The sequence below is a fragment of the Olea europaea genome, chromosome 14 (genome assembly GCF_002742605.1).
Source record: "Olea europaea var. sylvestris chromosome 14, O_europaea_v1, whole genome shotgun sequence".
Classification (NCBI taxonomy): domain Eukaryota; kingdom Viridiplantae; phylum Streptophyta; class Magnoliopsida; order Lamiales; family Oleaceae; genus Olea; species Olea europaea.
In genome coordinates, this window is record NC_036250.1 from 1,717,047 (window position 1) to 1,730,101 (window position 13,055).

General features: G+C 35.5%; 1 protein-coding gene across 1 annotated transcript; it reads right to left on the reverse strand.

Moving 5' to 3' along the window:
- Window positions 1-10,994: 10,994 nt before the first annotated feature.
- On the reverse strand, window positions 10,995-11,840 carry LOC111409369 (dof zinc finger protein DOF5.6-like). Its single transcript, XM_023039425.1, has one exon. The coding sequence runs from the start codon at window positions 11,838-11,840 to the stop codon at window positions 10,995-10,997; it is 846 nt and encodes a 281-aa protein (XP_022895193.1).
- Between the last annotated feature and the right edge of the window lie 1,215 nt (window positions 11,841-13,055).

The window sequence follows — 13,055 nt, forward strand, 5'->3', positions numbered from 1 at the left end:
TCTAACGGGCGCTAGTAAATAGTTACGACCACTAGAAAGTGGATAGTGGACAATTCTACTCCACGACTAGAAGCGTGCTTGTGACTCCACAAGTGCATACTAATCAAAATGCGTCCGTTGTTTACAAATAAAAGTGAAAGTAGAAAAATCAATCACAAATTGTAATTTATAACGTTGCTTCCATTTGACTAAAAGTTTTATATATACACGTTTAGCAATCAAGAATTATACTTTGGATTAAATTTTTGCAAGAAAAAATAGAAAACTTGATGGAAGCTAAAAGGAGGAAAATTGAACATACAGTCCCCAATGTTTGGCCTTGGTGGCTCTTTGGTCCTTAATTAAACATTTTCCCCTTAAATATAACTCTAAAACTTTTCAATTTCAGTTCACTACCATTTTTGTTCATAGTTACCATCTAAAGCCTTACACACTCATAAAATGCCTATTAAAAAAGGCTCAGGTTCGGTCAACAAAGACTCATGTCCTTGATACGACTTTCAAGATCTAAAAGCAGGAGGAACCCAATCCAACACTTTCTTTTTGCTAGGTTAGGTTGACTTTCATGATCACATTTTCTTTCTTATCGAAAAAAGCTCTTTCTCTTGCCATNCCAACACTTTCTTTTTGCTAGGTTAGGTTGACTTTCATGATCACATTTTCTTTCTTATCGAAAAAAGCTCTTTCTCTTGCCATTGTTGGTGGTTTAGTAAGTTTGTGGAAAGGGAGTGAAAGAGAAAGTAGCCACATAAAAGTTTCCAAATAAGCAGGAAGGGCAAGAGATCCTACTCCTGATTATCAGAATCCTCCGCAAAAAACCTATTCTAAATTCTAATATATGATTATTTATCTTTAAAGATTATATTTTTAAGCTATAAATACTTATTTATCTTCTATACTTTTAACACAATCTCCCATCTCTCATTTAATATACAATATTTTTATTTTATATATATATATTTTTTGCAATTACAACTTAATTTAAATTGCATTAAATTTTCAAAAAATTGAAAAATCAAAATAAAAACGATGAGCTGGACTGGCATCCTGCAATATTGGTAGTCCGTGGGCCGGTCCTGTCTTCAAATTTGGAAAATACTATGGGAATTAGGCTTGTTCAAACGTGTAATGGGCTTGGTAATTAGTAGGTAAGTCTGGGCCATCTCGTTTGGCACATCTAGTTTCGTAACAAGGGGAGTTCGGGGAAGGAAATGATGAACGTTTAATTTATTTTATGTTAATTTAAATTTATTATTGTTGTTGTTATTAATAATATACGTCAGTGAAGGTGGGCACCCATTGAGGATAAAATAAGGGAACGATGAATTTAGTAGATGAGATTTTTTTACGTAGAACTAAATAGGTTTACATTCATAAAAGTGATGCAATTTCGGTAGAACGTCATATGAGGGAGATCAAAGACAACATAATCTGTGGTAGTTGCTAAGGATATTGTGACTTCAAATTTTGTAGATATAACGAAGAATTGAGTGGTGGAAAATAATCCATGTAGTCAATACAAAATTTGTTTAAAAAGACTCAGTTTGTTGTCGTATCACTACTATACAAACAAAGAACCCAAACAACATAGTTGCAATTCTGTCCGAAGCAAGTGATTTGCCATATTCCTGAACCCCTACTTATGTTCAGTTTGATTACATACTTGGTAATAATCCCATGAAGATAAGCTACATTGCAGGACACGGTGATCGTTACCCGAATCAAGTTCACCACAGGGCTGCATCAATCCCATTTGGTAAATGGCACTCATGTGCAAAAGGGAATCAATTTCTGAATACCAAAGGAAAAAAAAAATCCAAATTTGCTTGTAGGAGCTATGGTAGGAGAACCCGACAAAAAAGACATTTTCTTGGACGAAAGAGACGAGCCTATGCTTACAGAACCAATCATATCAAGCAATGCTTATGCTGGTCTAGTTGCTGCACTTCATAATTCTCCCATTGAATCTTCTTATGTTTATGATTATTTGGGCATAGACACATTGGGCAATTTTCAGAATGTGCATATAATTGTTGTTATATTTAATCGGTAGTGTATGAAGAGGAATCAGGCTCTCATATACCGTATTTGTGTTTTAGACACTGGATTCACACTTACCGTATTTGACAATTGCTTACCGTATATGGCAGTGCAACTCACCATATTTGACAGTGCAACTCACCGTATTTGATAGTGTAACTCACCGTATATGGCAGCTTACTGTATTTGCAGACGAAGCTCACCGTATTCGCACAAAAATTTGCATAAAGTATTTTATTCATACACTAACTAAAATAACACCAAATTTTTTCACTTATAAATAGAAATATCGTATATGTGAAATCTATTTTTCACACATTTAACGAATTAGAAAAAACAGTTTATTTATTTATTTCTAACATAAATTTCAAGTACGTTGCAAATTAAATAAATAAATCTGCAAAATTGTAAATTAAATAAATAGCAGATATAATTTCAACACGAGGCCTGTGTAGACGCAGTTTCCTTAAGACAAATTCGCCCCCTGCTAGAAGTTTAGTTCGAGCGCCTGTCTCCCAAAATACAACGGTAACCAGCAAAATCCGAGCACCGCAATTCTACTCCGGTGAACTGGACGAGTGTTCGAACAATATCACCTTACTGACCGGAATGAGACAGAACAAAATAGAAAACAGGCTGGAAATTTGCAGACGAAAATTTCAGTGCTTGAATTGTTGGAAAAGAAGTGAATTATATAGACTGAATCTGACTCTCGATTTTCTGCATTAACCATTGTAGTTTTTGGAGTTACATTTCGGTTTTGACCATTAGAGTTTTAGGAGTTTCAGACGCTCAAAAGTCATTTGGAAAAATCACAAAAATAAAATTACAAAACGCGGACAATCCAAATTGGCTAGTTTTTGCTCCATTCGGTCCGACATTCGTGTGCGCAAGTTGCACCCGCACTCAAGTTCAAGGTCCGAAGGTTATTTCTGTCCGTGATTTGCACTCCCTGTGTGCGCACGTGGAGAAAGCCTCTATGCTACACATGATCACACAATTCCAATGCATAACCATATATAAAGTGGTTTTGGTTTCCATGTTTTTCCTATGTCGGACAAAGTTTTCCTACCAACATAGACCATTTTCAATGGTCCACTTTAGACTCCAATTTCTCATTTACTCGAGCTTCATTTTTGGCAAATAAATACATGACTTCGATATTCTCGCGAAGGAGAACACATATCAACTTTGATATTCCAAATTGGACCAACGGGTCCCATCGAAAATGTGCCAAAAGTGAGCCAATTTACTCATTTTTCCAACAATCCCTCACATGAATGAAAATTGGGAGAGACACGAAATGTGAGACATAAGACTTGGTGATAAATTTCAACGGTTGAAGCCTGCATAGGATAGGTAGGTGTTACTTTTTGAACCTTCCCTTGTGAAAGCATATTTACTTTACTGGCTGACTAGTAGACGCGATGTTTTTGAACTGTTCTGCCGTTTGTATAAACGATGATATACTTCAGACATGATTCTTCCTAACACCGTTCAGTTCTCATTATTATGTTCGTTTTGGTCATGAATATATGCCTGGTTCTGTGAGAGTTTCTAAGAATTGAGTCCCACACAATTCTCTTAAAAGCAGCCCCACTTCTTTCTCACACAGGTGATTTCTTATTACAAGTAACCCGCATTACTTGGCTCGATTTTCGACGCGTAAAAATCATTAAAAGCCTATTGCTTAACCTTCATGTTTACGGACATCACTGTTATGTCATAGGAATGGATAGGAGGTGATACTCCCACAGTGACTTTATGAGGTCTTTACAGTTAGGTTGTCCCTTTAAACCTAGATCTTGGGATCTCCAGTTAATTAGGTTGGATTTTCTTTGTAATGACTTATTCTTTCAAGGGCTTGAGTCTCATTCATTTCGATGATTTCCCAACCAACTCTCTATTTAACTCTTTGGTTAGCGAATTCGCAATGTTATCCTTTAAGCTAACATAGTCAATTGTGATAACTCCAGTTGAGAATAGTTGTCTAATAGTATTGTGTCTACGACGTATATGTCTAGATTTACCATTTTACATGTTACACTGTGCCCTTCCTATTGTTGATTGACTGTCACAATATATGCAAATTGTAGGCACAGGTTTAAACCATCTTGGAATATCCTCTAAGAAGTTGCACAACCATTAGGCCTCTTTACCACATTTATCTAGGGTTATAAATTCAGATTCCATTGTAGATCTGGCTATAACCGTTTGCTTAGAGGATTTCCATGAGATGGTAGCACCTCCCAAAGTGAACACATATTCACTGGTGGATTTTGAGTCTTTTATATTAGATATCCAATTAGCATCACTGTATCCTTTAATGACCGCTGGATGTCTGGTGTAGTGTATTCCATAGTCACGAGTATATCTTAAGCCCCTGTTTGATCCCCATTAAATTAAATTACATTACATTTCATTTTTCTTTCTCCTATTTTCAACCACACAATCTTCCATAAAATAATATTACACGTAAATCGAAAACTTTTCCTTCTTTTTCAACCACTCATTTTTAAAAAAAATACTATTCCCTCTATTTTTATTTTCAGGTAATGGGTATCAAAAAGGGAGTAAGTACCTTAGTACTCTTACTATACCTTTCCAGTGATCATTTCCTGGATTACTCGTATATCTACTCAATTTACTGACTGTGTAGGCTATGTCTGGTCTTGTACAACTCATTAGGTACATTAGACTTCCAATAACTCTCGAGTATTTTACTTGAGAGACACTTTTACCTTTATTTTTAGAAAGATGTTGACTCGTATCTATCGGTGTTCTAGCCAAGCCAGTATCATCCTTGTTGAATTTTTCCAAAATTTTGTCCACATAATGTGACTAGCTTAGAACAAGCACATCTGATATTCTTGAGATTTAAACTCCAAGTATAACATCAGCTAAACCCATGTCTTTCATGTCAAATCTCGAATATAATATATTTTTAGTGGATTCAATCATCTTATTGTTACTACCAACAATAAGTATGTCGTCAACGTAAAGACATAAAATGAAATAGCCATCTTTAGTGTCTTTGACGTAAACACATCTGTCGCATTCATTAATTTTAAATCCACTCTCTATCATGACATTGTCAAATTTTTTATGCCATTGTTTTGGTGCTCGTTTCAAGCCATATAGTGACTTCACCAGTTTACAGACTTTCTTTTCCAATCCTGTGACGAAAACCCCTCGGGTTGTTCCATATAAATTTCTTCTTCTAAATCTCCATTTAGAAAAGCCGTTTTAACATCCATTTGATGTACTTCTAGATTTCGCAAAGCAGCAATCACAAGTATCACCCTAATAGATGTTATTCTCGTCACTGGAGAATACGTATCAAAGTAATCATGAACTTCTCTTTGTTTGTAACCTTTTATTACTAATATGACATTGTACTTTTCGATAGTTCCATCTGCTTTCATTTTCCTTTTGAAAATCCATTTGTAGTCTAGTGGTTTGCATCCAGGAAGAAGATCCACTAGCTCCCATGTATGATTTTGCAGTATGGAATCTATTTCACCTTTAATGACATCTTCATTTGAGATCCTTTTGAGGAATTAACAGCTTCTTGATAGCTTTGAGGTTCACTTTCTAGAATATAGGTCAGAAAATTAGGACCATAAGACTTTTCTGTCATTTTCCGTTTACTGCGTCTAACCTCAGTCTCCTCTTCTAATTCTTCGTCTTGACTATTTTCAGTCATTGTCTCATATATTCGTTTAGAGGAGTTGGCTTCCTCTTTGGACTTGTATGGAAAAGCTTCTTCAAAGAATGAAGCATTCCTCGATTCCATTATCGTGTTTTTGTGTATGTCTGAAATTATTGAATTATACACAAGAAATCGATAAGCACTGCTATTACGTGCATAGCCAATGAAGATGCGGTCTATAGTTTTCGAGCCTATCCTTACCTTCTTTGGTGTTGGAACAGCCACTTTTGCAAGACACCCCCACACCCGCAAGTGTTTATAGGTAGACTTTCTTCTTTTCCATAACTCATAAGGGGCCTTTTTCGATTTCTTTCAGGGCACCTTATTTAAAAGGTAATTTGCTGATAACACAGCTTCCCCCCACATGTTTTAAGGTAACCCATAACTTACTAGTATTGCGTTCATCATTTCTTTTAAGGTATGATTTTTTCGTTCAACTATATCGTTTTGTTGCGGTGAATAAGGTGTGATGGTTTCATGTATAATTCCGTGTTGTGCACAAAAATCGGCAAACGGTGCTCTACACTCACCACCTCGATCACTTCGTAGTACCTTAATTTTCTTATTAAGTTGAATTTCAAATTCATTCTTATAGAGAACAAATTTCTCTATAGCTTCATCCTTACTTTTAAGCAGATACACATAACAATATTTTGTGTTATCGTCGACAAAAGTAATAAAATACTTGTTGCCACATCTTGTTTGTACAAGTTTTAAGGCATAAACATCAGTGTGAATTAAATCAAATGGTTCTGTATTCCATTCAACTGACTTAAAGGATGACATTGTCAATTTTGTCTCAACACAAGTTTCACACTTATGTTCGGAATCATTATAGAACTTGGGTATGCTATTCGAGTTAACTAGTCTACGTAAAGTATCATAGTTAACATGTCCTTGTCTACCATACCACAAATTGGAAGATTCAAGCAAATAAGCAAAAGAATTTGTTTTATTCATTTTTGGTTTCACAACCATTACAGTCAGCTCAAACATACTGTCGAAAACATAACCTTTTCCGACAAACATTCCACTTTTTGATAGAATGACTTTGTCTGACTCAAATACAATGCGAAGACCCGGACACTAAATTCTTATGAATTTCCGGCACATATAGCACATTATTGAGAGTCAGCTCTTTTCCCGAGGTCATCTTCAGAACTACCTTTTCTTGACCTTTGATTTCAGAAGTTGCTGAATTTCCCATAAACAACTTTTCTCCATTCTCAATTGCTTCGAACGCAGTAAACAGCTCCTTATCAGAGCACACATGCCTTGTAGCACCGGTGTCAATCCACCACTCTTTAGGGTTTGAATCCACCATATTCACTTCAGAAACGATGGCTGAGAGATTCAGCTCCGACACATCTTGTGCCATGTAATCAACCACATTTGTTTCTTTCTTCTTCTTTGGCAATCTGCACTCTGGAGACTTGCGGCCCACTTTGTCACAATTAAAGCATTTCCCTTGAAATTTCTTCTTAAAAATTTCACCTTTAGTCCGTGCTTGGTCTTTTTTCCACTGGATGGCCCAAACTTGTTTTTGTAATTCTTACTGCTTTGACCATGCTCCACAACATTGGCTTTAGCAACTCTAGGATTGAACCACTTCTTTTCTGAACTTTTGTTGTCTTCTCCATTCGAAGTCTAACAATAAGTTCTTCAACGTTCATTTCCTTTTGTTTGTGTTTCAAATACTTTTTGAAATCTTTTCATGCGGGGGGCAATTTTTCAGTCCGAATGCTTCCAAGCATCAAGTGCACTGACTGCTTGAATATCTCCTTCTCCTTCTTTGAGTACAGGAGCAGTCTCAGTGAAGAATCTCGCAATATTCAAGGTGGTCAGGTAAAACAGCATTTTTTGCTGCCACCTCTTGAAATTCAAGCCATTGAATTTCTCTGATTTCTCTCCATGATTAATTAGAATAGTAATTGTTTAACCAGTTGTTGGAGCCACAGTTTGACTCACAACACGACTAGGCAAGTTAGCCACAGCAGAGTTTGGCCCTTGAGCCATAGTAGAGCCCACAACTTCATTTCCAGCAGGAACAGTTTGGATCACATCTATGTTGGTTGGTTCGACAGCCATTTCTGGAAGTGAAACAGTTATTAGTCTCCAATAAACAAATAAACTTGTTTACTACCAATACGTATTAAGGAATTTGTCTTAAGCTTGTTGTTATATTTAATCGGTAGTGTATGGAGTGAAATCGGGCTCTCATATACCGTATTTGTATTTTAGACACTGGATTCACATTTACCGTATTTGGCAATTGCTTATCGTATATGGCAGTGCAAGTCACTGTATTTGCAACTCACTGTATTTGGCAGTGCAACTCACCGTATTTGACAGCTCACTGTATTTGCAGGTGAAGCTCACCGTATTTGCACAAAAATTTGCATAAAGTGTTTTATTCATACACTAACTAAAATAACACCAAATTTTTTCATTTATAAATAGAAATACCGTATATATGAAATATATTTTTCACACATATAACGAATTAGAAAAAACAGTTTATTTTATTTATCCATTTCTAACGTAAATTTCAAATACTTTGCAAACTAAATAAATAGCAGATTTAATTTCAACCCGAGGCCTGTATAGACACAGTTTCCTTAAGACAAATTCGCCCCCTCACCGTGGTGCTAGAGGTTTAGTTCGAGCATATGTCTCCTAGGATACAACAGTAACCAGCAGATTCTGAGCACCGTGATTCTACTCCGGCGAACTGGGCGAGTGTTCGAACAATATCACCTTACCGACTGGAATGAGACGGAACAAAACAGAAAACAGGCTGGAAATTTGCAGACAAAAACTTCAGTGTTTGAACTGCTGGAAAAGAAGTGAATTATATAGACTGAATCTGACCCTCAGTTTTCTGCATTAACCATTGCAGTTTTAGGAGTTTCAGACACTCAAAAGTCATTTGGAAAAACCACATAAAAATTGCAAAACGCGGACAATCCAAACTGGCCATTTTTTGCTCTGTTCGGTCCGACATTCGTGTGCACAAGTCGCGCCCGCACTCAAATTTAAGGTTCGAAGGCTATTTCTGTTCGCGATTTGCACCCCCCGCGCGCGCACGTGGAGAAAGCCTCTATACTACACATGATCACACAATTTCAATGCATAATCATATATAAAGTGGTTTTAGTTTCCCTGTTTTTCCTATGTGGGACAGTTTTTCCACCAACATAGACCATTTACAATGGATCACTTTAGACTCCAATTTCGCATTCACCCGAGCTTCATTTTTGGCAAATAAATACATGACTTCGATGTTCTCGTGGAGGAGAACACATTTCAACTTTGATATTCCAAATTGGACCAATGAATCCCATTGAAAATTATACCAAAAGTGAGCTAATTCACTCATTTTTCTAACAATAATTCCAGACGTTCCTTAGCAATTCAAGAAAGAAGAAACAAGTGACATTTGAATCTTTTTTTGTTTTTGAGAGGCCTGTACTCAAGTATGAGAATTAATTGTTCATTATTATTTTTTTAAAGTTAATATCAGAGTCAAGGAACATACGCTAGGCAGTCTATTTCCATATTCATCCCTAGGATCTTCCTTCTATAGAAATATCGAAAATAACAATGGCTAAAAACAAGCTATTTTTTTTTCATATACTCTGCAAAATCGTTACAATTACACAATATTTCTCTCGGAAACTAAGCTAAAAATATACATCTTCTTCACTTTCTTCTCCCGTTTTTACTCTTGCTATTGTTTTGTGCAATTTTTCTTATATTCGTACATATGACACTTCTTTTCTTTCCACTTCTTCTATTCCATGTGAGACATATAGCAGCCCTTTTTCCTTCATCTTCTAAATCATTTTCAACATACTGGGATTAAAACATGAGAAGTTCCTGGAGATGGGAAGTTCAAACACTACAGAATAAAATTAGAAATGTACAATCTCTCCAAGACAAAACTAAAATACATACAGAAAATTTCAGAAAAAGTAGCAACTAGAAGTTTCTCCAAAATATTGCACAAGATTATTCAAGAAAAAGAAAATATTGTCATGTTTAGCGTACAGTTTGTCGAATACTATGTACCAAACATGTTTGTTAATAATTCTTGTTAAGCCTATAAAAACTACACATATGGTTTTTTCTTCTTTTATTTATTTTATTTTATTTTTTGAAATCCCTTCTAGAGTAGAGCCACATAAAAATCATTCAACATAAAATAAACACTAAAATGTCTTTCATTATTTGTTATCAGATGGAGCTGTCATTTGATGTGCATTTACACCGTCTTGACAGTTGCAAACTGGGAAAAATCAATAGAACAATTAATTCAATTACCCTCAAATGGTCCTAAGGAAACAACCTTTGGGATCAATGGCCCTATGCTTCTTTCCATTTCAATTGTTTGGCCAAACATTCTATCTCTTGATAATCAATGTTATCAATGTGTATGCTACATTTAGATCACCATCTTTAGACAAAACACGTGCTCCTTTCTACCTTGATTGGACTTTGCAATTGCCAATTCTTGTTTCTTGACCTCAAAATATCCTATATTGTAAATTAATTTTTATTACTTTCTCAATTACTGTGAAAAATGGGATTGAATTGGATCCTACTCTTCATAATTTGTTTTTAGAGCCGTTTCAGTTTTTCAAGAAAAAGCCATCGGAGATTCTTTTGCCATAGTGTTAAATGATACAAAATTTTCTACTGATTTGTCGATCTTGTCGTCTTTGCTAACTTGAACATAAGAATAAGATTTTATGCATTGCTGCATTTAAAAAGATTCAAAACTTCATTACATCTTATAATTATTTTCTTAAATCTTGCTTTTTTTCCAAGTTACACTTTGAATACATTCATAATTAAGCAGTTTTGCTAATTCAGCCTTTGATAATTATCTCTAGAGGCTAAGAAAACTCAAAATTGTGCTTAAATTTAGCTGTACTGCATTGTGTTTCCCCATGTCCATGTGCCATAATTATTTCACATGATTTCAATCACATCATAGAGTAACAAACATCTCATCATCAATAATTATTTAGCAAGCCAAAAAATGTAAAAGAAAAAAGAAGGGTCTAATTTTTGTAGAACAAGTTTTTTTATTTACTCCTTTAAATTAGTATGTAATTATAATTAAATAAGTATTATGACAAACTCTTTCATATATATAATTACGACAATTAACTTCCAAGAATAGTAGCAATCCCCTTGGCCTAAAAATAAAAATGAAAATGAAAAACATGGTCTTGAATCAAGGCCCAGAAAAAAACTCATAACCAGTCATATCAAATGAGCCCCAATTATTGCTCTCAAGATTTGCAGAATGTCTTAAGCGATCATCAGATGAAAAAGCTTCAAAATCTTGTAACTGCACCATAGGTAATTGGCATGGAAAATTTTCCAAATTCAGGCCATCAGACCAAATTTCGGGCCCTAATTCATCTCCAAGCATAGTTTGCAGCCTGAAATTGTTAGAGTTATGATCCATGATTTCTTGAACATTTTCTTCATGAATATTGGACAGATGATCAGTAATGAGCACTTCTTGAAACAGAGCCGTGTCGATGAAATCTACTGGCTCAACAGGCTTTTGATACTCAAATAAAGCATCTTCTAGTTGGCTATCAATATCCAATGAACATGCTTGAATTTCAGATGATGATGCATGACTAGCTCCAGGACTAGAAGACTCCTCACCACCACTTTTCTCTTTATTTGTTTCCATATTTTGGTTCAAATAATTAGCGAAAACTGTGGCCAAATCAATATCCACTGCACCACAAGACTGATCACTGGTCGGACTAGGACCTCGACCAACATTATAATTTGCACCACCGCGCTCCACCTGCCTTGCCGCCTTCGCCCGCCTGCTTTTCCGGCAACCACCGCCAAACGGCACGTTCCTCAGTGATCCACCCTTAGTCCAATACCTCCTGCAGCTTTTGCAAAAGTACCTAGGCTGTGACAAACTGTAGTTGTTGTAGTAGCAGAATTTCGTGTTCGAGGAGGCACACCTAGGACAATTCGGAGCTATCTCCACATTTTTCGACCTCCATTTTGCTCCATCCATGATCAACGGCCTAGGTGGGCAGTCCATCATAGGATATTCACAAGTATTACTATTTAACATGTTGGAAATTTTGTAAGAGAGATGGAGATTCAAGATTTAGATGTTGTAGGCGTACAGGAGAGAATTTATGTATAGAATAGATACATAAAAACTTATATAGAGAGAGAAAGAGCTTGGTATAGTGATGTAGGGTGGGGAGTAAAATTTGTAATAGAGGAGTGTGGCCCGTTAGCAAGCCGTTAGGACCAAGTAAGGGTTTGCATGTGCAATGACGTCCCTGTCCACACACTTCTACATATAAATCATAGACGGAATTACGTTTGGAGAATGTGGCATTTCTTGATTGGTTGTGTAAGAACGTGAATGATGCTTATTAGTCAATGCTTCCTCATTTTCATGATTAGTTTTTAACTTGGCAATCTTAAATTAACCAAACCTTCACTTACAAATTTTTTCAAAGTATTGATGAACAAGGTTTTCCTTGGAAATTTTGAGAAATCAGGGTATTTGACAATCGGAACGACTAGAAGTAGAAGTTGACGAAGTGTGACTTAAGTGGTTATTTTGAAATATAATGCAAGTTGTGGATAAACAAGTTAAAAACAGAATGAAAGAAGGATTCACGAGACTCTCCCTTCGTAAGTTAATGCAAAAATCCCAAGTTGTTCCCAATAGAAGTCGTTCGTTAGTGAATAACCCTCGTGTCAAAGAGTTGTATAACTTTTATAGACATTTGAAGTTCTTGATCTAATTAAACCAAATCTACCTCTTACAATAATAGTCGCCACTAGTAAATTTCAGAAGAGCAAACGGATTGCACAGAAAAAGTATTGAGTAGTTTGAACATCCTGAACATATTTAGTTCCTATTTGGTCAAATCAGATTTATCAAATTTTGATAAAAATCGATAAAATGTGTTGTTAATTGTGGATATAAAATATGTGATTAAAATTAATTGTTGATTTTGACTTAAGATTAAAATTTTTAATCTCTACCATACATAGCTTTAGTAAGAGAGATATCATCCGTGGTCGGCATGAATGACCAAATACGGCGTATTTGACTCGTCTAGGGATCAACAAAAAATTAGTTTAATTAATCTAAGCGGCAGTTAACTTCAGAGGAAATATTGGATTGCACGTGCTCAATCTGCTAGGTGTCATGTAGAACGTTAATTTAATATAATTAACTTCATAAATTATCTTTAATTACTTCAATACAATTAAAAATTCTGACTAAATA